Genomic DNA, 25,472 nt, shown 5'->3' on the forward strand with positions numbered 1-25,472 from the left:
GTACAATTTGATAGCTTCACTTTCCTCCTTTTAGAATTTCCTGCTGTGGTATCTTCCAAGAACACAAAGTCATCAGAGCCAGGAGGAGGAAGCGGAGCCATGTGCAAGGAAATGGAGCAGGATTGTTACCCAAGCACACCACATACCAGATATTAATTAAAAGTGGTGTCGCTATTACAGATTAGTTCACCTCAAGGGCCTACTTAGGATTGCCAACCTCCAGGTGGCGGCTGGAGATCTCTCCCTATTAAAACTGATCTCCAGCCAATAGAGATCAGTTCACCTGGAGAAAATGGCCGCTTTGGCAATTGGACTCTATGACATTGAAGTCCCTCCCTTCCCCAAGCCCCGCCTTTAGAATCAGAATCATAGAGTTGGAAGGGACCACCAGGGTCATCTAGTCCAACCCCCCTGCACAATGCAGGAAATTCACAACTACCTCCCCCCTCCACACCCCTAGTGACCCCTCTTCCATGTCCACAAGATGGCCAAGATGCCCTCCCTCTCTTGATCTGCCCAAGGTCATAGAATTAGCATTGCTTCTCAAGCTTCGCCCCCAAACCCTCCTGCCAGTGGCAAAGAGGGACCTGGCAACCTTAGACCTACCCCTTGCAAGCCTAGTTTTAATTAATTAGCATGGTCAGTGGCCAGAGTGCCATATATTAATTCCCTTCCATGCAACCACAAAGAACAACCCCAGGGCTCCTCCCACATTTAAAACATTTTTTCCTAGTCTGTGTGTTTTGTGTCATGAAGTGTGGAAGTGTGCAGGGATGTCTGAATGTCCACAAACTATCCACTTGGGGTTTCTCTGTGGTCAAGAGTGTCTTCCATTATGAAGCCGAGGGGTCTTTGGCTCGGCAAAGATCTCCATGCTTTGCCGTCTCTCTTATGTTCCTTTTCTGCTCCTGCATCCATGAGAGGTCTCAGGCAGGAGCGGGGCTACCAGGGGCCTTCCCAAGGTCACGACGGCCTGAGTTGAATCCCAGGTCAATGCAAAATGGATTTTAAAAAGCAGTCCCTGATGCTGGGGTCAGTGGTGTGCCCCCCACAAATCCTTGAGGGTTTGCTGCCATGCGAGTGTGCCTGGCCCAGAGGCCAGTACCACGCAAATGTGCCAAAGTTTTCCTAGGTAGAGGCTGCCGGAGGGGTGGGATGGAAGCTGAAGACGGAAAGGCAGATAAAAATAGGTTGACTGTTGGGTGGGAAGGAGAGAAGGAAGCAGGAAAAGGAGCTTTCAGGGAAAGGAAAGATGAAACGGTAGGGGGAGGGGGAAATGAGATACTCCCAATGAGTCGTTGTGGGTTCCTGCTTGTAGTGCTCCTATTATTTAATTGTTTTGGACGTTAAGCCAGGAGTTCCCCAGCTCTTCCTCCTGTCTCCCCAAAAGGACTGTTCTATACAAGCCAGGCAGAATTTTTCTTGTTGTGAGTGAAGTTTCATATTTCAGTTTGACCAATTGCTGGTATTGCTCTGGCAGGATTTTATCTATTATTTTACTTCATTTATACCTCACTTTTCTCCCCCAGTGGGGATCCAAAGGGGCACCCATCATTCTCTTGCTCTTAGATTCTGGCTTTCTTTTTAAACAATAATAGCCAGGCCTCTCTAAAGTCATGTTTTAGAGCGCAGTCCTAGGATTCTGTTCTCAGAATCCTACTCAAGTCTGCTCAATGGGGGTTTACTCCCGGGAAAGAGTTGATAGGGTCTGAATGAAAGCTGCCCCTCTCAACAATGAGGCACGAAGAAGAGTTGATTTTTATATGCCGACGTTCTCTACCACTTAAGGCAGAATCAAGCCAGCTTACAATCACTTTCCCTTCCCCTCCCCACAACAGACACCCTGGGAGGTTGGGGGGGCTGAGAGAGCTCTAAAAGAGCTGTGACTAGCCCAAGGTCACCCAGCTGGCTTTATGTGTAGGAGTGGGGTTCACCAGATTAGCCTCCGCCACTCATGTGGAGGAGTGGGGGAATCAAACCTGGTTCTCCAGATCACAGTCCAGCCTTCCAAACCACCACTCTTAACCACTATACCATGCTGGCTCCAAGGAACCCCTGAGAATCGTTAGTAATGTACAAGGAAGAGGAAGGGGGGAGGGCTTCTGAAGCAGGCTAGGACATGACCAAGGTGGCTGTGGGGCGGGCATACACACACGCAAGGGGGGGCAGTGCCCATAAAGAAGAGCCCGGGCAGAAACAGCCCCAGCGTACTTGCAGCAGGAAGGCATAAGCGCCTCTTGTGGAATTCGTAACTCTCCAGAAATCCATGTCTGCTTGGAAGCCAGGTATGGTTATTGTCATTTGCAGGATGTGAGATGGAGCATTCCTGTCTGATGAAGAATTAATAGTTCTCCCTGGGAAGTTGTTATTTTCTACAGGAAAACTGATCACTGTCGTCTGGAGATCCATTGTAATTCCGGGAGAACTCCACCCCCCCACCTGGTTGCCAACCTCAGGCAGGCGTACGAGTCTCTTGGAGAAAAGTAATACCGCTTTGCAAACCTCTAAGAAGCCTGAGTGCTTCTGTACATTTATTAGGGGAACGGAGTCCCTTGACAGTCCAAGTAATAATATTTAGCCTACTCATTATGCAGCATACAAATTAATGGGGGTAGAGTATTGATACTGACGGGGCCGTTTGTCTGTGACTGCTCAGCTCAGGATTTTGTGCTCCATGGGCTGTGGCTGAGTCAGGGAAATGGAGGCTCATTATTTGACGGCTTACTGGACAATCACTAGCGCTAATTTTGGGTTCACCTTCATGGGCTAAAAGAAAAGAGAAAAAATTCCAAACCAATTTTTAAGAGAAAATAAACGATACAGATTAAAAGCAAACTGGCAAAATACAGAAAATGCTTGAGTGAATCCTTCCCAAAAGAGTGAAGGGTCTCATAACTTCACATTCTTTATGCCAAGGAAATGAGGGATCTCAAGATACCAATATGAATAAGATGTCTTCTTAATACCACAAGTATTATCTTTTAATTTAAAATATTAATTAGCCCAAACAGAAATAAATAAAAACAAAATATATCGACAATTGCCGGGAGGGAGGAATACTGCAAGTATTATTAGTGAAAGCCCGGCGTAGAACCAAGGCCATTTTTTCATCACATGATTGTTTTCCTGATGAAGACAGGAGCCGGGTGGTCCAGCCCTTTCTGAATACAAATCTCAGAAAGCTGCTTGCTGAGCTGCCCAAGGCACCCGAGACATTCAGTCGCTAAACCTGCAGAGCATTCAGAAAAAACAAAAACATTTCCAGAGCAAATCCAAAGGCAGTTAGCAGGAGATTTTCTACGTTATAAAGGCATTATATTGCACAGAGCTCTTTCCCAATCCCACATCTCAAACCCCACCCCAGGTTCCCTGCCCAAATCCCCCACCTGGAATTGCACAACCCAGACTTGTTATCCTGACGGTGTATTCCTTTGCAACATTCGGATGTTGAACTACCTGGAGTGGTGATTATTTTGCTGAATCAACATACAGTGTTGCTGGATATCTGAAAGCTATGGTTGCCTTGGTTATACGCCCGGCTTTCACTAATAATACTTGCGCTATTCTTACTTCCCGGCAATTGTTGTTATATTTTGTTTTTATTTATTTCTGTTTGTGATTAATGTTTTTAAATTAATTAATTAAGTTAATGTTTTTAAATTAAAAGATAATACTTGTGGAGTTAAGAAGACATCTTATTCATATTGGTATCCTGAGATCCCTCATTTCATTGGAATAGATAATGTGAAGTTATGCGACCCTTCACTCTTTTGGGAAGGACTCACTGAAGCATTTTCTGTATTTTGCCAGTTTGCTTTTAATCTGTATCGTTTATTTTCTCTTAAAAATTGGTTTGGAATTTTTTCTCTTTTCCTTTAGGCCATGAAGGTGAACCCAAAATTAGCACTAGTGATTGTCTAATAAGCCGTCAAATAACGAGGCTCCATTTCCCTGACTCAGCCACAGCCCATGGAGCACAAAATCCTGAGCTGAGCAGTCACAGACAAACAACCTGGCGGTTGGCAACCTTGCTGAAAGCCTCGCCTCTGATTCACAACTTCCGTTCTCCACTGAGTGCTCTCCGTTTGCAGCCATTTCAGATCACAGGCCTCTGGCAGACCTGAAAACTCCCATAGGAGGAATATAGAATCATAGAGTTGGAAGGGGCCACACGGGCCATCTCGTCCAACCCCCTGATTAATGCAGGATCAGCACAAAGCATCCTTGACAAGTGTTTGTCCAACCTCTGCTTGAAGACGGAGAGCTCACCACCCCCTAGGTAACCAATTCCACTGCTGAGAATCCCCCCCCCAATATCCAGACAGTACCTTTCTGCCCATAATTTGTACCCATTATTGCAAGTCCTATCCTCTGCTGCCAACAGGAACAGCTCCCTGCCCTCCTCTAAGGGACAGCCCTTCAAACACTTAAAGAGAGCAATCCTGTCCCCCCAATCTCCTCTTCTCCAGACTAAACATTCCCAGCTCCCTCAGCCTTTCCTCACAGGGCTCCATCTCCAGGCCCCTGATCATCCTCATCGCTCTCCTCTGCACCTGCTCTATTCTGTCCACATCCTTTTTGAAGTGAGGCCTCCAGAACTGCACACAATACTCCAGGTGCGGCCTGACCAATGCAGTCTACAGAGGGACTATGACATCTTGCAGTTTGGATGCTATACCTCTGCTGATGTGCCCCAAGATTGCATTAGCTTTTTTTGTTGTTGCATCAAGCTGGCTGCTCTTATTACACTTACAATCCACCCGTTCCCCAATATCTTCTTCACTCACAGTGCTACCCAGAAGTACATCCCCCATCCAGTATGCATGCCCCTCATTTCTGTTACCCAGATGTAGAACTCGGCACTTATCCTTGTTGAATTGCATCTTGTTCACATCTGCCCACTTTTCCACTGTGTTCAGATCTTGTTGAATTCTACATCTATCTTCTGGTGTGTTTGCTGCTCCTCCCAATTTTGTGTCATGTGCAAATTTAATGAGTAGTCCCTCCACCTCCTCATCCAGATCATTTATAAGGATACTGAAAAGCACCGGGCCCAGAGCCGAGCCCTGTGGCACCCCCGCACTGGACACCTCCCCCCTTTCAGATGAAATGCCACTGACAGCCACTCTTTGTAGAAAGAAAGGTCTTCCGGCTCTTCACTGCTGCACGACATGTAGATTCTCCCCCTGTAAAGGGGCCGCTTCACCATCTAGGGCTGTAGGAAGAGCTCGGGGCTCCCGTCGCCCAGCTTCCTATCCCTTCTGTGTGGGGTTTCCAGGTCCCCCCTAGCCACCAGTGGGGAATGGGAGGGGTAGGGTTGCCAGATCCAGGTTGGGAAACTCCTGGATTTTGGGGGTGGAGCCTAGGGACGACAGGAACCTCAGTGGGGTACAATGCCACAGAGTCCACCCTCCAAAGCAGCCGTTTTCTTCAAGGGAATTGATCTCTGCAGTCTGGAGATGAGATGTAATTCTAGGGGTCCCCAGGTCCCACCTGGAGGTTGGCATCCCTACCTCTGTTCCTTGGTTTGCTCTTTGGCGTGGCGCTGCCCCCTTTCTGACTCCAAGGTTTACCTTGTTTCTATGCCTCTCCTGCTTGCTGATATGGATCCTGGTATTACTTTGGCTGTGGCTGAATTTCTGGCAGCAGCGGCTTCTGTGCTGGGATAGAAATAGAGCATGGTATCTGTAAGATAGAAATATGCTGGGATAGAAATAGAGCATGGTATCTGTTCTGGCCGAGACAGCCAGGGCGGTGGACTGTTCAATAAAGAAAAAGATACGCTGCTGCCCTCTCTGTTTAGTACATTGATGTGATGCCTTTCCAGATAATTGCTTGAGGTAGCTCACGAGTAAAAAAACAATTCCATAAAACCATAAAAACGGTAACATAAATTATCAATATGAAGAACACACTATGGCCATTAAAAACATTATGAAACAACCTCTGGGCAACCCAGAAATATACACAAATCAGTTCTCAGGCTCAAAGGAGATAATGAAACAGCCAGGGAAGATAAACTCCCTTAGTAAAAGTCTCAGTAAAGAGAAATGTCTTGGCTTGGTACCTAAAAGACAATCAAGGAGGTCCCAGGTGAACCTCAAGGGCATTCAGGGGAGGCATTGTCCCTGAAGATGCCCTGTCCAGTGCCACCTTTCCACCCAAAGAGGGTCCCCAAAGCAGTGAACATTAAAACATTTCAACTATTTGATGTTTTAGCTATCATGCCAATAAATAAGGTTATGAATGAATGAATGAAAAAAACATTTCAACATTAAAACGGCATTTAACATGAATTATTTATAAAATAATTATAATTATGAATTATAAAATAATTCAGTAACGGAACACCAGCACCAGGGAGGGGGGCCCAGTAACAGTGCTTGAGGGCATATGCCCCTCACCACGTGGAGGCAGCAAGATCAGGGCTTAAGAAGAGGGAGGGAGGGAGGGAGGGACTCATCCGCCGGGTCGGGCACTGTGGCGGGGGGGGTGGGGGGGAGGCAGCCGCCTCTGACGCCCGGCGGCCCCAGTGAGGGAGGGAGGGAGGTTTTAAGAACGCACGGTTTCCAGACTTTTCTAGCCACTGTTGGATTGTGCGTGTGCCAACGTCATCTTTCTATGAGCTGTGGAAAGGCTGTCACCATTTTTATAGCCCTCTGATTCTCTTGCCCCTGATTGGCACTTGGCTCTTCTGTGAGCACAGGTGGAAGGGGTCTGAGGGAGTGCCGACAGGTAGGACTCATACCTTTGTCTAGAACCCGTGAAAGCATTTGAGATGTGCGTTGCCCTGCGCCCTCAAGCTTTAGGATAGGACTTAGGAGGGCCTGTGGCTCAAGTGGCTGAGCATCTGCTTGGCATGCAGAAGGTCCCGGGTTCAGTCCCCGGCATCTCCAGTTTAAGGGACTAGGCGAGTAGGTGATGGGAAAGACCCTTTTCTGCCGGAGACCCTGGAGAGCCACTGCCTGTCTTAGGCAATACTGACTTTGATGGACTGAGAGTCTGGTTCAGGACAAGGCAGCTTCATGATTACCGCACACCAGCTTTTCATTCCCAAGTTGAAATGTTCTTCATGCCATACCGTAATGTGATTTTCTCTCTTCCTGACTGTTGCCTCTGAACATCAGCTAGCACCCTGTCTCTCTCGGGTCTCCTTTTCAGGTAGCCCTCACAGCAGAGAGGCAGAAAACAAAAGGAAAAAAACCCCTTTCCTCTCTCATTTACACAGAGCCAAACCATGGGGGAGGGGGCATCTGGCACGTCTGCTGACCCTGCTCCCATCCTCCGCATGTGCTGCTGGCTCACAGAGCCTCTGGGAACGGTGCCATCCATTTCTTGCCATCTCAGAAATGTGTGTAATCTTTGGATGAAAAGAAAATCCCCCAGGATGGGATGGTGAAGGAAGGTCTCCTTACATCTCAAAACCTAGCTTAAATGTCCCACTAAATTGTGAACGGGGGGTTGTGAGGTTTCCTTATGGATACCATTGCAAATCAGCCAGCTTAGACCAAGGGTCACCAGCTTTTCTCAGCCTGCAGGCAAGTTAGGAATTCTGAAACAGGGTGGTGGGCGCAGCCACCGAGCGGCTGCCCGTTAGGGTCACCAACCTCCTATTACAACTGATCTCCAGGCAACAGAGATCAGCTCCCATGGAGAAAATGGCCGCTTTGGCAACTGGACTCTATGGCATTGAAGTCCCTCCCCTCCCCAAACCCCGCCCTCCTCAGGCTCCATCCTGAAAACCTCCCGCCAGGGGCGAAGGGGGACCTGGCAACTCGACTGCTACTGAATGACTGCTGCAGGAGGCAGAGCCAGCCACAAAAGGGCCGCTGTAGCTGGTTATTTTTCAAGTTCAATAAACCTGGAAATTTCCAAAAAAAATCAAAAAAAGCTGAATCCTTATATTGGCCTTTTTTGGGTAATTGAACATTTCTGGCTTTATTAAACCCCAACCCCAACCCCCCAAATGTGGCGCAGAGCTGAGCGCTGGGCTCATCTCTAGACTACAGAGATCAGTTCCCCTGGAGAAAACAGATGCTTTGGAGGGTGGGCCCTGTGGCATTGTACCCCACAGAAGTCCCTGTCCTCCCCAGGCTCCATTCCCAAATCCCCAGGACTTTCCCTACCAGGATCTGGCAACCCTAACCCCCCAGAGCCCCTCTGGTGGCCGGGGGGAGGGGGACCGGGCAACCCTACTTTGGGGACTTCAGAAATTGGCCTGTTAGTGTTAGTGGAGAATAAATATTCAAGGTGCTCCAGAAAATGGAGGTGCTTTCTGAAAACAACAGCCAAGAAAATGGAACTAAAAATATTGCTGTTCATCTCTAGATGCTTGGCCTGAAGGCAACAGGTGAGGCGACCCAGCTGGAAATGATTCCCCAGGTCCGAATTTGAGCTGTTCCTCCTCGACCTTCCTGTGCTAGTGGTTGGGCAGGCCAGGTACAGGGTCCTTCTCTGCCCTGGGGATAATGCCTACAGAAGTGCCAGTGAAGTCCTATCTTTTTATCCAGTAAGGAGCCCCTGAACCTGGTAGGGGAAGATTCTTAGGGAGAAGAGTCTAAGCAACATGGCTGAGATGCTTCACTGCTACGGCCCTCGGCCTAGGTCTTTGGAGGCATGAGCGAAATACCAAACAGAGACAGCTTGGGAATGAACCTCCGCTTTATAACTTTGTGTGTGTTTGCTACGTTGCTGGGAATGCTGGATAAATTAAATGTTTTGAGAACAAATTCTTATGAACCTGTTGAGCTGCCAGAAGAGGGGAAAACGGGCTAATCTGAGCTTTGTTCCTAGCCCTCTCCGTGCGAATGGTGCCGCTGTGAGCCCAGCAACGAAGTTCACTGTGTTGTAGCAGACTGTGCCGTGCCTGAGTGTGTCAACCCGGTCTATGAGCCAGAACAGTGTTGCCCAGTCTGCAAAAATGGTAAGATTTCAATCCATAAAAAGCAAAATGTCATCAGAACATCTTCCATTCCGTACATCGCTTAAAAAGCTTCACTTGATCGGGAAAGGCTGGGGTTTCGAAGCATGGCCTTCTTGCACGGAGCGTGGCTGTATGGTTCTAGTCTCCCCTCAACGCGATAAGCAAGAGAGAGAGAGACCTAGACCTATTTTATTTTGGGCCTGCAATTTCCCAGTGCTCAGGCTTTACTGCTCCAGCCTGGAGGTTCGTTTCTGGGCAGGGGAGAGCCACGCACAGACTAGCCTCACACCTTTGCTTAAATAATACAACAAAGTTTATTGGTTTCAGAGAGAGCGAAAGAGAAGTGAACTCTCACGCCATCACAGCGACTAAAGAGCTTACGCTACTTACAAAGCAGAGCTGGTCCTATTCGGTTCTTACTTCCCGTCACTGTAGCAAAAGCCAAAAAACCCGAACCAAGCCAAACCTACCCCAGAGCAGCCTCCCTTTTTCACTGAACCGCCGACCTTGGCTTCCTGCCTCCTCATTACTTTCACCTGTTCCCAAAACTATCCCTGTGGAAGCTGGGGTTCCCTAGGGCGTGCAACTCTCAAGGCCGGATTGCTCAATAGCTCCTTCCTTCCAGTGGCGGTGAGTGGCGCCATCAGCGATCAACCAGACTATCCTGCCAGTGCGTTGGGCGCTGATGCTGGCAGAGAACATCCCATACTGGCAATGTCCCTTCTCGCATATCCTGTGGCATCGCACAATGGCTCACTTTCTTCCCCCCATCAATGTCCTCCCCCATCCCAGCAGAAATGGCAGAAGAGCATGAGGGGGAGGAGCTAAATCATGGGACCCGCCCACTCGGGCACTTTCTCTTGTGAGTGGGAAAGGGAGTGTGGCTGGAAGAGATGGCGGTCCCCGGTCCCCACCAACCCCTTTAAGCACAGCTGAGACACTCAGAACATTTTCTTGCCTCGCTTGCCACCCATGAAGACTGGTAACTTAATTTTATTATGCTCTTGTGTTTAAATAGCCAACTCCAATTTAGTGCAATTCTTAAATTAATCAATTATAGATTAAAATTTATTCTTCCTTAGCAATGGAATGTCTTATAGTAAACTGAGGCTTCTAATTATGCACACTAGGTATGTTCTGCTTCTGTCATTGATAAAAGAGTAAAGGTGCAGATAACCCCTTGGGGACCTCACCGTTCTTAGAGGGAGGCTGGGGAGGAACGGGGACATTGGGGGAAGGCCATCGGCATAGCTGTGGCATCACTTCTGGGGGAAACATGGACCTCATACCTGTCTAGGAATCCTAGAAAGGATGGAGTCCTAGAGAAGAATGATGTCGCTTCTGGGTTGTCCCCCGAAAGTGACGTCGCGCCATTGGCCTGAGGGCCATTTTAAAAGATTTTTCTCAGGAGCTGGGGACAGGGAATTCCCTGCCGCCACCGAGGGCCAGCCCCCCTGGTTATGGCTAATGTGAGTCACCCCAAGGAGCGGGCCTGGGTCTCCTCTCCCTTTGTCTGCCCCAAAGGCTTGCTGTGATGTTTTCCCCTTGTGATTTGTCCTATCCCTTCACACCGTAGCCAAGGAAGTGGAGTGAGTGTGGGGGAACGTGTAGTCCAGTGAAGCTGCTGTCTTGATCAACTGGCAGGGGGTGACTGCCCCACCCCCAGGGACCTTGCCATGAGGCCGCCATGAGGCAACAGCCATCTGCCCCACCGGACTGCAGGATTGGGGCCGAGCAAAGAAAAGGGCACACAGTCGACTGGCACGTCTCTCTGTTCTCCTCTCGGCTGCCCTGACCACCAAGCTCACTTCCTCCTGTGCCAGGTGGGCCTCCTTCCAAGTAGAGCTGGAACATTTGGTCCATTAGTCAGTTAGAGTAATGAAAACATTTTAATCAGCCACAAAACTGCTCCTCTTTCATCAGTTCCATCACTGTTTGTACGGACCCGTGTTCACCATCCTTACAGGCTACAGACTCATACTCGTAGGTGAAAATACAGCAGTGCCTACTACTGCCTCAAATAGGATGCAGCCGCAGACCCCAGCAGACTCGACCTGCCGTGCTTCTCTGGAAGAGCAATGAGGTTGAGCAGCTGGAGGGTGGAGCTCTTTCTAAAGGGAAAATGGCCGGCAGCTCCTCTTGGACTGGAACTTGCAACTGCTGGAAGATGGCTGCTCGTCGGTGGTTCCAGGGCTCATTTGTGGCCGTGCTCTGGCTCATATTCAGATCCTGTTGTGTTGGTACCGCACTCCGTATTAGGGATACAACAGTAAAAAATATCCTCAAGAAAAACTTGAGATGTTGCTCCTTATCAGTTTAATGGAGCAACAGTCGATTTTGGCTAGCAAAGAGCTCTTCGGCATTTTTCTGCACTTCCCGCAGTAAGCGTTTTGGCTGACCCACCTGCAAACTGTTGTGGCTGTTAAGTGGCCAACAGTTCCCTCTCAATACATGGAGATCGATTTTATGCCTTGCCTAATTATAACTTGCCAAGAGCAGAAAGCTATGCAGGAGATTCATGAAAAAGCCAGCGTACTTTCCCCTCCCACCATAATTCAGAATCTGATGTCTAACTTACACTAACTTGTTTCTCGTTTCTCATGTGATAAATTGTCATGTGATAACTGGATTGCATGAAGCAGTTATCCACAGATGGCCTTAACATGGCTGGGTGAGGAGAAGATGGTGTTTGGCTCTGTTAGGAAATAGCTGGTGACTGCTGAGTCTTTCTCGTCTTTCATAGTCCACCTGCTCTGTCTTTGCAGCTGGTTTTGTGTTCTTCTCCCCCCTACCCCTCTGATTAGGCATTCCCAGGTTGGCTTCACCTGAGAGGGAGCAGATGAATTGTGCAGAGGTGGGGAGGGAGAAGAGGCACGGCTGCTCGGTGAGAGGGGGCAGATTCGGCGTGGTGGAGTTCCATGTCGTTGCTATGACATATGTGTCATGGGCGTGCCATGTGCGTACCAGCTATGTTTGCCAAGTGGCAGTGGTGCCAATGTAAAGGTGCTGCAGGGGTGTGTGGGCTTGGACACTCAGAAAAGCCAGCCCTCCCAACGGCAGCCACCAGAGAGGGGAGCTTTTGGCCACAGGGCCTGGGGAAGATGTCGCATCTGAGTCAGCACTTAGCAAGCAGGTGGGGTTATCTGCCGCAAGGGAACTGCCGGTGCAGCAATCGCTTTAGCTCTTGTATGCTGGGAGATAGCATGATGATGTTGCTGGCAGTTGGATTTGATTTCCAGCTCTTTTTTTTATTTACAGAGGTCCCCTTTTAATCCTCTTGATTGTATGCGTGGGGGGAGGGGAAGCTGCAACTCAGTAGGCTGGGAGTGTCCAAGACATTGTTGGGGAGCAGGGGCTGGAAAAACTGCCCAGGCGGGAAGCTCTGCTCAGACTTCACTGTGTCCAACTAAGTTTTCATTTTATTTTTCTTCATTTATACCCCTCCTTTCTCCCCAGTGGAGACCTTGTGAGGTAGGTGAGGCTGAGCGTGTGTGGCTGGCCCCAGGTCACCCGGAAAGCTCTCATGCCAGAGCAGGGATTCGAATCTAGCTGTCCCAGATCCTATTCTGAGAGCCAGCATGGCATAATGGTTAAGAGCGGTGGTTTAGAGCAGTGGACTCTAATCTGGAGAACTGGGTTTGATTCCCCACTCCTCCACATGAGCGGTAGACACTAATCTGGTGAACCGGGTTGGTTTCTCCACTCCTACACATGGCGCCAGCTGGGTGACCTTGAGCTACTCACAGCTCTTTTAGAGCTCTCTCAGCCCCACCTACCTCACCGGGTGTCTGAGTGGGGAAGGGAAGGAGATTGTAAACCAGTTTGAGTCTCCCCTAAGTGGTAGAGAAAGTCGGCATATAAAAACCAACTCTTCTTCGCCTTCTTCTTCTCTAAGCACTACACCACACTGCCTCTCAGTGGACTTTAGGAAGGAGTGATTCTGCTTGTGCAAATGGGGATCACCACCCCACCCAGTACCTGGAAGCCCAGGGCCTCTCCTGGCCGATCTAGAAGAGAATGCGTAACGCATGAGAAACGATGTTCCAGTAAAGAGGCACGTGGTATCGTCTTTTATACACCATGTCTTGGACCTGTAGTTTTACATCGGATGGCAGTATGTATTTTGGAACTCTTTTTAAGGGATAATTGAAAGGTTGGTCTTTCCCGTGCCTTTAATCCTCCTGAGTGCCGTCTGGCACGCAGAGGCGGCTCCATCTTTCATCTTCCATTTCTCTTTGCCCAGCGTGGGCTGCGCTCCAAGGGAGGGGGCTCTTTGGAAGCCGAGTGAAAAAGTTCTGGTTTTGGGAGGACCTTTTAGCCATCCCTGAGGACTCAGTCGTAACTCACCCTTTTTTTCTCAGTCGTGGTGACAGACAATATGGGAATGAATAACAACATGTTCCCTGAGTCACGGAAACCAATATATAAAGATTAGGGGGGGGGGATTCTTGCTCGTAACAGCTTCCCCTCTCCTCCGTAACATAGCATCTGGCCATTAGATTTGAATGACAGAGGAGAAACTGAGATTCCGCATGATGGAAACCACGTGCTTGGGGACTTGGGGCTTTTTCTTCCATTCCCTAACATATTTCTGAGCAATGAGCAAATGCAAAGTGGGGAAAAGAGAAATACGTTGTGGAAATTTGTTGGCTGCAACCCTGCATACTACTTAAATTCCATTGGCCAATGGGATTTTAAAAATGGTATTTGTGTTTAAAATACAAAGTGGTTTCAGTACGAAATATTTAAAATACAACGCCCTTTGTGGCCTTCGACCCTCATATCTGCATGACCACCTGCTCCACCATGACAGCTTCACTCACCTGAGCAGACCTTCTGCAGGTGCCAACCTGCAAATTGGAAAAAATCAACCACTGCCCGTATACCTGCCTTCTCCATTGTGGCCCCCACCTTGTGGAACGGTCTGCCCCAGGAGGCCAGAAAGGCTCCTGCTCTCCTGGCTTTCTGCAAACGATGCAAAACTGAATTTCTCCGCCGGCAGTAGGGTTGCACTGTATAAAATGATTCACCAAGTTACTTGGATAAATGATTAGGCACTGTGGTCTGTACTACTGTGTATTGCTTGCTGAAACTAGGATCCAACAATGTAAGTTTTGCATCATTTAATGTATGATGTTAATACTCATGCTTTGCTTCAGTTCTGTTTTTAGATTTCTGGTTGGTTCTACAGCCCTAATCCTATTGTATTGTTTGGTGAATGTTCCTTTCTCTGCATTGTGTTGACTCACTGTGTAATCTGCCTTGAGTCCCAGCAAGAAATGCAGACTATAAATAATGTCAATAAATTTAGGCCGCTAACGGCAGGATTGAACGCACTGGAGGCACCTGTCCAACAAAGGCATCTGAGGCTAAGGATGCGGCTCTAGACACCCTTGCATGGGAGTAAATCCTATTGAACTCCATGGGACTGCTTAGGGGTGTTTAGGGTTGCATTGCATGTACCACTGATGTCTGTGGGGCTTACATTTGTTGTGGCAAATTTGTTCTAGCACATCCAATGGGCTTGAGTTATGACTCAGCTATATGATCTTTGATTGCCCTCCCAACTGTTTAGTTCTGACAGGACCGATTGCTTTGGGGGAGGGGAGGCTGGCACCAGAGTCACAAATGCTCCTTCTCCTCCCCCCTTCACACCCTGGCGGGAGAGATGGAGACTGGGTGTGCCTGCTCCCCTCAGAGTCCTAATTCCCTCAGTGGTTCCCTCAGTGGTTCCTCAGTGGAACAGGCTTCCTCGGGAGGTGGTGGGCTCTCCTTCCCTGGAGGTTTTTAAGAAGAGGTTAGATGGCCATCTGTCAGCAATGCTGATTCTATGACCTTAGGCAGATCATGAGAGGGAGGGCACCTTGGCCATCTTCTGGGCACGGAGTAGGGGGTCAACTGGGGGTGGGGGGTAGTTGTGAATTTCCTGCATCGTGCAGGCGGTTGGACTAGATGACCCTGGTGGTCCCTTCCAACTCTATGATTCTATGATTCCCTGGATAGGGAATGATGTGACTCTTCACCTGAGCATCTATGCAAAATGTTCCACTTGGCAGTGTGAATGCTCTGTGCATACTTGGGAAGTTGGGATAAGTCTGCTCAAGTGTCAGAGAGGGAGCCATGCAGTAATTTGGAGGCTCATGACGGAGAGGCGGCACTCTGACCTGGTCACGTAGGTGACGGAGAGATGATTGATCTTTCTCACTGTGTGTGAGCACTTGCCCCGTGACAATTCCATAAACAACATCCACAGACAAATAGTCCAAAATAGAGTTGATTTATTGGAAATAGTCTACAGGTTTACAGCAGCTATAGGTAAGTTGGCATGAATGGGGGATTAGAAGCACAACATTGGTCATATCTAGATAGCATTGGTAGGCATGGTAAACCCCCCCCCCCCACTGAGGTTAGATTCCCATGCAACTCAGAGTCATAACAGGAATTCGGCGGTTAGCAAAGCAGTCCTTGGTCAGCACCTGGCAAAGCCAAAACAACCCCAGTCTGGCGGCCTCTGCAAAGAGCAGGCCTGACCCTGTGGCTTATTTTCACGAGGGCGTTGATGTGATGGGGAGACACTGGATTGAGGGGGGATGGCCATGTTTTAGGCAGTTTGGGGAAAGCCACACATCCAGACACAGCCCTTCTTTGGGGAGTCTTCCAGGGGTAGACGGGCTTGGAGGAGGCCGTCAGAAACAGCCGTCAAAGAGAGCAGAGAAACACCTGGCATGATTGGCCAGATGGTCACTGGGGTGACAACAAAATGGCTGCCAATAAGACAGACCCCCTCTCTCTCTCTCTCTAAACATCCCAGAGATGTGTTAAAAATGTTGTAATCTTATGCCATTCTGCTGTTGGTTTGTTTTTGTGTATATCCATTGTATGCCATGCAGTTTCTGAAATTGGCCCCAGTGGGTAGCCGGGTTAGTCTGTCTGTAACAGTAGAAAAGAGCGGGTGTCCAGTAGCACCTTAAAGACGAACAAAATTTCTGGCAGGGGCAGAGTCTTCATGTCACGGATCACCTCTTCAGATACTTCTTCAAGTATTTGAGCCTGGCATTGGCTGGGGGAAATGGAGGAAGAAGTGAGCTGAGGCTCATGAAAGCTCACACCCTGCCAGAAATTTTGTTAGTCTTTAAGGTGCTACTGGACTCTTGCTCTTTTCTTCTGAAATTGGTGTCATTTGGTGTCTGCGCTCACAAAACACCTCACGCTTGGGCTCATGCTGACCAAGCCATAAGAGAGAAGCAGGAAGCTCCTGCTTGATCAAAAACATTGCTAATGTCACATGTGAGGTTTTAAGAATTTCCCCGTACCTCCACACAGGCTGGTGTAAAAAGCAGGATTCTGCTGCTTTTAAAGAAGGGTCCGGTTTAGGCTGGAAAACTGCAATCCTCTTAGAGGCCCACCTGGGGGGTGGGGTGGGATAAGGGTAGGAACGAGGTGAACTCCTCCCAGAAGTCTAAGAACTTGACACCCCTGCTAGCAGTATAAATCCTTCATTCCCTGCAGCTAAACAAGGGCCGTCACTTTCCCCCAGAAGGTCAGCAAGTTTATGAGAATGGACACATTTTCTGTCATTTCAGTTTAGTGTCTTCCTTTGCAAAAGAGTTAGTTGTACCACAATGAAGATAAAACCCAAACATATTGACTGAGAAAGACTTCCTACCCACTGCATGAATCATTGGATGCAAAGACTAGTGGAGAAATTCATGATGAAATATCAGACAGAAGACAGATGTTCCCTAGATAAGCTCTCAGGGCCTCCATAATTAAAGTTGTAAATTCTCACAGTTGACACAGATTCTGACAATACCGTGTGCATTTCTGCCTTCCAGTAGTCACTTAAGACTCTTGTGAGCTTCAGTCAGAACATTGCTGATATAAAGAGCAAAAGGTCAGGTGTAGTTATGTACATTCGTTTTAATATGCAATAAATATTTATATGGCCTCAGTTTTGAGGGCACTGCCACAAATTAAAGTAAATAAGGATTTATTTCCATGCATGCAAATCTCCATCTTATTGAAGCTTCTTTTTTTAATTTACTCAAAATCATATCCAGGCTCTGGACTCCAATGAGCACTGTGCAAACTCCATGCAGAGGGCAGCCCCTGCCACACACCGCCTCTCTGGCATAAACACTGAAGAAGTGGGCGATCAGGGGACTCAGAGACCCATCAACCCAGGACTTGGGAAGGGCAAAAAGTGAGCTTGCGACTGCATGAGACTCATAGTCATTCCATGGCAAATGTGGTGGTTGCTGTCAGGTCTTGTCAGATAAGAAGAAGAAGAAGAGTTGTTTTTTATATGCCGATTTTCTCTACCTTTTAAGGAGAATCAAACCAGCTTACAATCTCCTTCCCTTCCCCATCCCCACGACAGTGAGGATAGGTAGGGTCTGTGTGAAGTAGGTGGGGCTGAGAGAGCTCTAAGAGATTGAGAACTTGTGACTAGCCCAAGGTCACCCAGCAGGCTTCATGTAGAAGAGTGGGGAAACCAACCCGGTTCACCAGATTAGCCTCTGCCACTCTTAACCACTATACCATGTAGGCATTACATTGTTTTAGAGGTACTCCAGGTGGAGCTTCTTACATTCTCACTCACCTAAGCACTTATTTCATGAACTTATTTCCCAGCTTTTCTCAAACCTGCTTTGCTGTGAAGTTTGGGAAAGTATCACAGTAAAACCTGGATAGCTCCCATGTGGCTGGGAAAGTTTGGATTTTCACACATGCATGGCAGCCATTTTCTTCCCCTGAGAAGATAATTTTTGGAGGTAGAGTTATTAAATTGTGCAGGCCCATTGCAAGCATTCATGGGAAACTGAGTTTTCCCATGACTCTTGATTATGGATGCAGCCATTACAGACTGTGAAAAGTAAGTCTTTTAAAAATTATCTGGGGGGCATTTTTTTAGGTAGTCACCAAATTCACAGCGTAGCTTCAAGGGACTCTCCTTGCGTGAACCCCAAAGTTTGGTAAAGTTTGGGACAGGGGTCTGATTCTATGGGATCTGGGTTGCCCCTCCTCCATAGAGAAGTATGGTAAAGTTTACAATGCTTCTCTGTGCAGGAGGGGGCGACCCCTTCAGGGCCCAATGAAATTGGACCCCCTGACCCAATCTTCAGCAAACTGCGGGGTTCATGCAAGGAGCATCCCTTGAAGCTACCCTGAAAATTTGGGAACTCTACCTCCAAAAATGCCTCCCCCCGAGCTCATAAAATCCCATAGGGAAAAGCCTGGGGAAAGCCAAAGCCAAAAAAAAGCTGAATACCTATTCGGCTGATTCGGCGATCAGCTATCCAGCTTCGGATTTATTCCCTGGTTTTGTTATCTGGTAAAACCGAAACCCGAATATTGCCTAAACGGCTAATTTCAGGTTTATTTTCGGTTCGGGTTTATCGATATGCACAACCCTAGACACCACATTGCCCTGTAGGTGACTCTGCTGCTGAACGTGGAAATTTCATTTGGCCGTCATGGATTGACGTGTCCATCAGTTTGTTGGGCTCTTTCTGAAAGCCATCTGAGCCAGGGCAAATACAGATGTGTTGATACGAAAGGAAATATTTTAAACTACTGTTATTCAGCCATCCTTCATTAGAGTTGTCTAAAAGGTGGCTAGATTGTGCCTCCTCCCAAGTAGATATACCTAATCAATTTTATACCCAATTTTATTACTGCCTTAATTTTACAACGAATAGAGTTTCAGGCTGTATAGCGGTAAACCACTGACATACATACTTTGCGAATGGCCCCGTCTGACTCCCCTCCCCAAAGTGTGAATTCTTGAGGAAATTGTTTTAGAAAGCCCGCTTAAGGAGGACAATTTATTTGCCAAAGAAGATTCATCCATGGGTATATCTTCATGCGAAGCCATTATTCCCTTGTACTTACAGGGAACAGCCCACTAACTGAAAAGAACGCATGCGTGATATATGGAGTTTTGCCCATGTTAACGAAGACTTAATTATCACAGAAGTGTTGGTTTTCAGCCCATTTCTAAGCAGACACCCACTTAATTATGGGCAGGACCATTTGAGCTATGGTTGTGCACCATAGGTGTGGCCAGCTCCCAGGCAGGCGAGGAGAACTTCCAGACATGGAGTCAAACTGCAGAGAGTGATCCGCGATGGCTCTTGGTGCCAGTCTGAGCACCGCTCTTGCAGACAGAGGAGGACTGAGAGGGGCTGACAGAAATCAACATCCGAGCTTTGAAGAATTAATTTGCCAGAGGCACCAAAATTTTCCAACGATGCTTTCAACTGAAGGATTAAAGCGTGTCAGTTGCACTCCGGAGGCTATGGCCCACGTTTTGCATTTTACCTGCATTCTGTTGGAGGACTGTAGCACTGTGGCTTTGTGCTCTCTCTGCTTACACGTTAGTCCCCTTTTCCCCTATATAGACTCATAGAGTTGGAAGGGACCACCAGGGACATCTAGTCCAACCCCCTGCACAATGCAGGAAATTCACAACTACCTCCCCCCCACACACACCCCAGTGACCCCTACTCTGTGCCCAGAAGATGGCCAAGGTGCCCCTCCCTCTCCTAATCTGCCTAAGGTCACAGAATCAGTGTTGCTGACAGATGGCCATCTAGCCTCTGCTTAAAAACCTCTGGGGAAGGAGAGCCCACCACCTCCCGAGGAAGCCTGTTCCACTAAGGAACCGCTCTAACTATTCCCATGATACAAAGACATGGGGCGAAAACGCATGGTCACTTTATCCTCCTTTAATCCCAGTTTCAGTCTTCCCATATATCTTCAAACATAGGAGTGTTTTGAGCCAGGACTCCATGTTATTAATGTGTGGTACGGTACGTGACTGTGAACATTCACAAGTTATTATGGCTGAGCGCTGAAAACATCAGGGAGTGAAGCCAGAAGGTTTCCTGGCTGATTTTGCTCAGAGAAGAGCCATCCTTAGTGGTCAGATGATGTCCTCGTTGTAGCTGCACTTGCTAATTCTGGCTGTCTCCTGTGAACTCGGAATGCCCTTTGCCCTCTGACCCGCTGGCTGTGTAGGGTTGAGTCTCCTTCTGCTCCTCCGGTTCATCCCAGCTTCTGCTTTCTGTTCTCTCTGAAACAGCTTCTGATGAACTTCCTCGGCCATCTGTGCCCTGTGCACATCTGGCGCTTGGAATCATCATCCCGTGGTTCTCTGCACTGAAAGCCGCCACGGAAGGCACCGTGTTTTAGAAATGCTCGAGTCAGTTTTGTCTGGATTGATAGAAGTAATTGCACCACCGACTAAATCCCCAGATAGTCTGTGATGTACATTTGGCGCTGGCTTCCCTGTGGAGCTTCATGCTGGACGTTCCATTAGAAGTGAACTTGAATGTCTCTCCAGGCAGCGCAGCAAAGGAGTGTGAACCACACAGTCCCAGAGGCACTCCTCCCAGGCGCTTCCAGGGGAAGTGTGGCTTGCCGAGCTGGGCAGCCCCCTCTCTGGAGTTCTTTTTGTTTCCATCCTTCCATCCAGAGCCTCTCCACAGTCTCCCATTGCTGATCGCCTGCCTATTAAAATGGAGGGGTCGGACCAGACTGTCGTTCCTCTGTGGCGGCTGCCAGAGTGACCCACGTGCAACCTCTCCAGCGTCTTCTGACAATGGTCCTCATGGCGAGTCTCTCTGCTGTAGGCAGAATGAGTGCCTGGAGAAGCGGGCACATGGCCCTAAGCAGCCTTTCTAGGTTTTGGGAGGATTTGTCCTCATGATGCATAGAAGAAATTGCTCCGTTTTCAGCCCGCACCGTTCCTGCCCTTAATGGCAGGCCTCCTTGCCATCATGCAAAAAAAGAAGAACCAGCAATGTTATATTGTACCAGCAATTATTATATTGTAGTGGTCTATGTTGCTGGTTCTTTTCTTTTCTTTTCTTTTCTTTTTTGCTTGTTCTCCGTACAGCATGTTTGTTTCTTTTGCTAGCTTCCTTCCCATCATGAGCAGTGGGCCATGATAGGGATACATCATTGGGGGGGGGGGGTAGGGCTTTCTCTTTCTGCAGTACTTTTTCCATGTATGACAGAAAAGAGAACCCCCAGCCTCCCCACTGTCCTACACTTAGAAGCTCAAGAAAGCCAGGTGCTGGGAGTCAGTTGTCCTGTTGATGGATTCATAGCTCAGCCCCGGTCGGCTGCATTTCGGTGCAGGAAGAGTCCTGGGCATCTTGGAAACCCGTGCTTTTGCTTGTCTGTATTCTGAAGCCAGCCCAGCGAGTTCTGCCTGGGCATTCTCGTTGCTCGCGTCCCTTACACACAGTATCTGTGTGAGGAGCCCCTCTGAAGTCAATGAGGCTTCTCACTTGAGTGAAGACCGTTTGTTGAAAGAGTCCAGCTAATGCTCTGGAAAGCAAGGGGCGGAAACGCCTGCTGCTGCAGTGGCCAAATGCCTGGCTCGGGAATCCATAGACTCACAGGTGTCGTGGTGGGTGACAGAACATGGACCCAAATGCCAATCATTAAGGAAAGAACTGGCTTTTTCGTCATTTGACGCACAGCAGGTAGCCAGCGTAAGATGTTTGTGCTGTGACAAAGCTGTCTGGAAAAGGCTTGGGATATAATTTTTGGTTACTTTCCAAGTGATGTCAGTGGAAGGAAGAAATGCTTTGCAGCAAATGTAGAACATTAATTATTAAAGCACTGGTTACAAGCAAGCGAGAGGATGGTGTTTGAACACCTCATTTTCTCCTGGAACCGGCCTTTGGTCTGGAAATCTGAAGAGGGTTAAAACCCACCTTTTCCGGACATTGTAAGCCTCTATATTGAATGCCCGTGATAATCTCTGAGAATCCCACCTGCATTCAGCAGAGAATCCCCCCCCCCGGGTAAATTCTGTTTATTTCCCTGTGATGCGTCTCTGCAAACTTACCTGGGGGGGAGGCTGTGATTTTGCAAGGTTCCTGGAGGGGATTCTTCGTGGCGGGGGCGGAGCAAACACAAAAGGTCTCGTTAAAGAGGCTCTTCGCTTACCCTCTGTTTTGTTTTGTTGTTGTTCTTTTTTGTACTGAACAAGCATCCCGAGGAAGAAGTCCAGAGTTTGCTCCATATTCTGTGACTTTTTAAAAATCAATATGCTGAAGGACCCCAACTCTGTATCTCTGTGTTGAAACCAGCTGGTGATTCTATACAGAAGTTGAACCCGTGCCCTGCTGCTGGGGTTAAGGGTAAACAAGGTGAAACTGAATGCTGACAAGATGGAGATCGCGTTGGTTGGGGAAGGCTGAGGCCTCAAAGGACAATGCACTTCCCACTTCAGCTGGCTCCAGCAGACACGCTCCAATTCCCTGGAGAGGTCGGGCTTTATATGGGATCCCGCTTTATTGCCAGAGGAGCAAGTTAATGCATCTGCAAAGGCATTATTTCAGCTTCCCTTAATTTGCATAATGAGGGTTTCTGGCCTGAGGCCACCCGTGGAGTTCTTGGCACAGGTGAGTTTCCAGCCAGCCCTACCTCGACTCGCTCAGGTGCGTGCCAGGCTCTCCTGCTGGCAGGCTGCTGAGTTATCACGCTGGTCACAAGTCCTGCTTCGGGCCAGATGCGGTGGACTTGGATTTCCCTTAGGAGCTGCGCTTGAGTTTTCTCCTTCCAGCCAAAATCTCTGCTGTTCAGTGAGACTGAACTTTGCCGGCCCCAAACAGAGTTCAAGGTGTCGCTTTCGCCACTGCTTCTTTTTAATTAAGGCAGATCACAGTGGCAGGTGGAGGACACGTGGCCAATAAGCCACGGGTGAAGGGAGAGGAAATTAATCACAGCGCAGAGGTGACAGCCTTTAAGGGTGGTTCCAGCTGCCGTCTGCCGTAATGCTCTGGAATTCGAAGCAACGTTTCGTTGCCAAGGTGCGAAACTGATGGCATTTCCTTGAGGGATTTGTTTAGTGATGATAACCTGAACTTTCCAACTTCACACATTGGTATTGGTATTTCCAAATGGTAACATAGGTCTGATCCAGTGGTGCTTAAAACAGGACCACGTGACTCCCCCCTCCACCGAGGCAACTGACAAATCTTGGGAGATATTTTGGCAGCAAATTGTGGGTTTCTCCCCACTTGTCGTAGCTTCCGGTAGCCAGTTGAGAAGAGTTGTTTTATACTGGGTACCCTACGCTAAGAATAAAAATGCCAGATCCAAGATTTGTCCCCCAGGCCCTTAAAAAGTGTCACACTTCAAATAGGAATCACACTCAAGGATCTGACTGGCCATCGGGCCCAAGGGTGTTATGGAATGTATTCCTGAGATCTCTGTGTGAATGTCCTAAGTTTACCTATAGAAATAAAATGGCCCTTTCTGGAACACTGTGTGTGTGTGTGTGTGTGTGTGTGTGTGCTGTTTTTCTACTTGTGGCTGGGTAGCTGCTAGCACATCCAGGCCAAATTTTGAACAAAGGCAATGACTGGCTTAATTGCAGATGGCCAGTGGCTTGTGAGGGAAGAGCACGTTGTGCTTGTGAGTCTCTAAAAGGTTTAATAACCACATCATTATTTAACAGCTGTGTTAATCAAATGATGCCACATTTGGTCCATGTCAGCCTTATGAAAGATTTATCTGAATATTAGAGTTGCTCATAGAGTCAGTTGTACTTGCGTAAATAGGTCAAATTTCTGGGCTAACCCAGTTTCTTTCCAGAATCTTCTGCTAGCCTGAGCTGGGAGGAGGCCTGCATTTGTGTGAGCCCCGTGGCGCAGAGTGGTAAGGTGCAGTCCTGCTCTGCTCACGACCTGAGTTCGATCCCAACGGGAGTCGGTTTCAGGTAGCCGGCTCAAGGTTGACTCAGCCTTCCATCCTTCCGAGGTCGGTAAAATGAGGACCCAGCTTGCTGGGGGTAAAGGGGAGATGACTGGGGAAGGCACTGGCAAACCACCCCATAACCAAAGTCTGCCTAGTAAATATAGTAAACGTCGGGATGTGACGTCACCCCATGAGTCAGGAATGACCCGGTGCTTGCACAGGGGACCTTTACCTTTACCTAACACCTCCCACTGAGATATAGAATAAAAGAAAGCTTTTCCGGTTTGTGCCCATATAAGCTGAGCCCCTAGAGTCTGGAGGGGGCCGCCCAGCAGGGTATCTTAACAGGGTCCCAATTTCTGAATCAGTTGTGCAGGAGTGAAGCCAATTCTTGCCTGACCTGGAGGGGCCCTACTAACTTGTCAGATCTTGGTAGCTAAGCGGGGTCGGCCCTGGTTAGTACTTGGATTGGAGACCCCCAAGGAAGTCCAGGGTCGCTATGCGGAGGCAGGCAATGGCAAACCACCTCTGCTCATCTCTTGCCTTGAACCCCTAACGGGGTCACCATAAGTCAGCTGTGATTTGATGACATTTTCCATCACCAAAACCAATTCCTATCATCTGGGCTCCGGCCGTATGCAAACAGTCTCAGTTCAGATTCCAAAATTAGAATTATGATCCTTGGTCAAATTCTTTCCAGTTTTGGAATCTAGAAGGACATTTTAACAGCACCTCAGTTTTGGGACAGGTATAAAACAGACCCATTGTGACATCGTATGAATGAAATGAACAGTTCAATGGAGACACTTGATCTCCTGCAGGTAGAGTTGCCAACCTCCAGGTGGTTATACCAATAACTCACTCCACTGTAAATAGTAATGATGCAAATGAAACAGTAGTAGGCAAAACTGAATAAGACAATAGGCCTGAAGACATGTTGAAATTGACTAAAATATGACTGTGTCTTATATGAACTTTTTTGTACCTATCATCAGCAACCCTAGCTGATTTTTTTCTTGACCTTGTCATTTCCTTGCTTTGTAACCCTTGTTGCTTAGCTTCGTTTGTACATTTATTTTCTTTGTAATATAGTTACAGCCTCGGCTGTTTTGCTGCCTGCTATCTATTGCCTATTGCCTTATTCAGTTTTGCCTACTACTGTTTCATTTGCATCATCAACCTCCAGGTGGTGGCTGGAGATCTCCCGCTATTACAACTGATCTCCATCACAACACCACTTGATTTTCTTTATGAACAGAGGAATTCGACTCCGTTTTATGAACACAGACTCTAAGAATTGTATATGCTGCCTGTTGCACTGAAACTTTTTGCTGCTACTCTCCTTCTTGTAAGGATTAGTATTCCATGTCTACTTTCTTTGTTTTGCATGCCTGTGGTATACAAGCCCCTTCTGCTAGATTTTCTTTCACCAAATGTAGACCCTGTGTGAAGCATGACCCGGCGGCCTGGCCTTGGTGTGCTCCCCCACCCCATTCATACGTTGGGAGCACCTGCTGTAAATTGGACCTGATGTTGGCCGTAATGTTTGTTGATCGGTCAAGGAAAGCAATTAAAGGAGCTGCACAGATCCGGTAACTCCTGGGACTGGCAAACATCCCTCTTCCAAGGTCAGGGCTGATTTCATTTGGAAAGGGTCCTGCGCTCTTCTGCAGTTTTTGGCTAGCTCCATACTCCCAGCCATCTGTGGAGTCGCCATCTGGAAATCGGTTCCTAACTTTCCCAAGCAATGCACCCCTTTATCCCAAGACTGCATGTCCTCGTTGACACCGTCGTTCTGTTTCAGCAGGTGGCTGCATGGTTTTCTCTG

At 48.2% G+C, this 25,472-nt stretch overlaps 1 protein-coding gene across 1 annotated transcript in view; it reads left to right on the plus strand.

Moving 5' to 3' along the window:
* Positions 1 to 25,472, plus strand: part of VWC2L (von Willebrand factor C domain containing 2 like) — a 59,229-nt gene that overhangs the window by 14,529 nt on the left and 19,228 nt on the right. The window contains exon 2 of the mRNA XM_056861516.1: positions 8,794 to 8,923. Coding sequence (XP_056717494.1) covers positions 8,794 to 8,923 — 130 coding nt within the window. The remainder of the gene's footprint in view (positions 1 to 8,793; positions 8,924 to 25,472) is intronic.

The sequence above is a fragment of the Euleptes europaea genome, chromosome 15 (genome assembly GCF_029931775.1).
Source record: "Euleptes europaea isolate rEulEur1 chromosome 15, rEulEur1.hap1, whole genome shotgun sequence".
NCBI lineage: Eukaryota > Metazoa > Chordata > Lepidosauria > Squamata > Sphaerodactylidae > Euleptes > Euleptes europaea.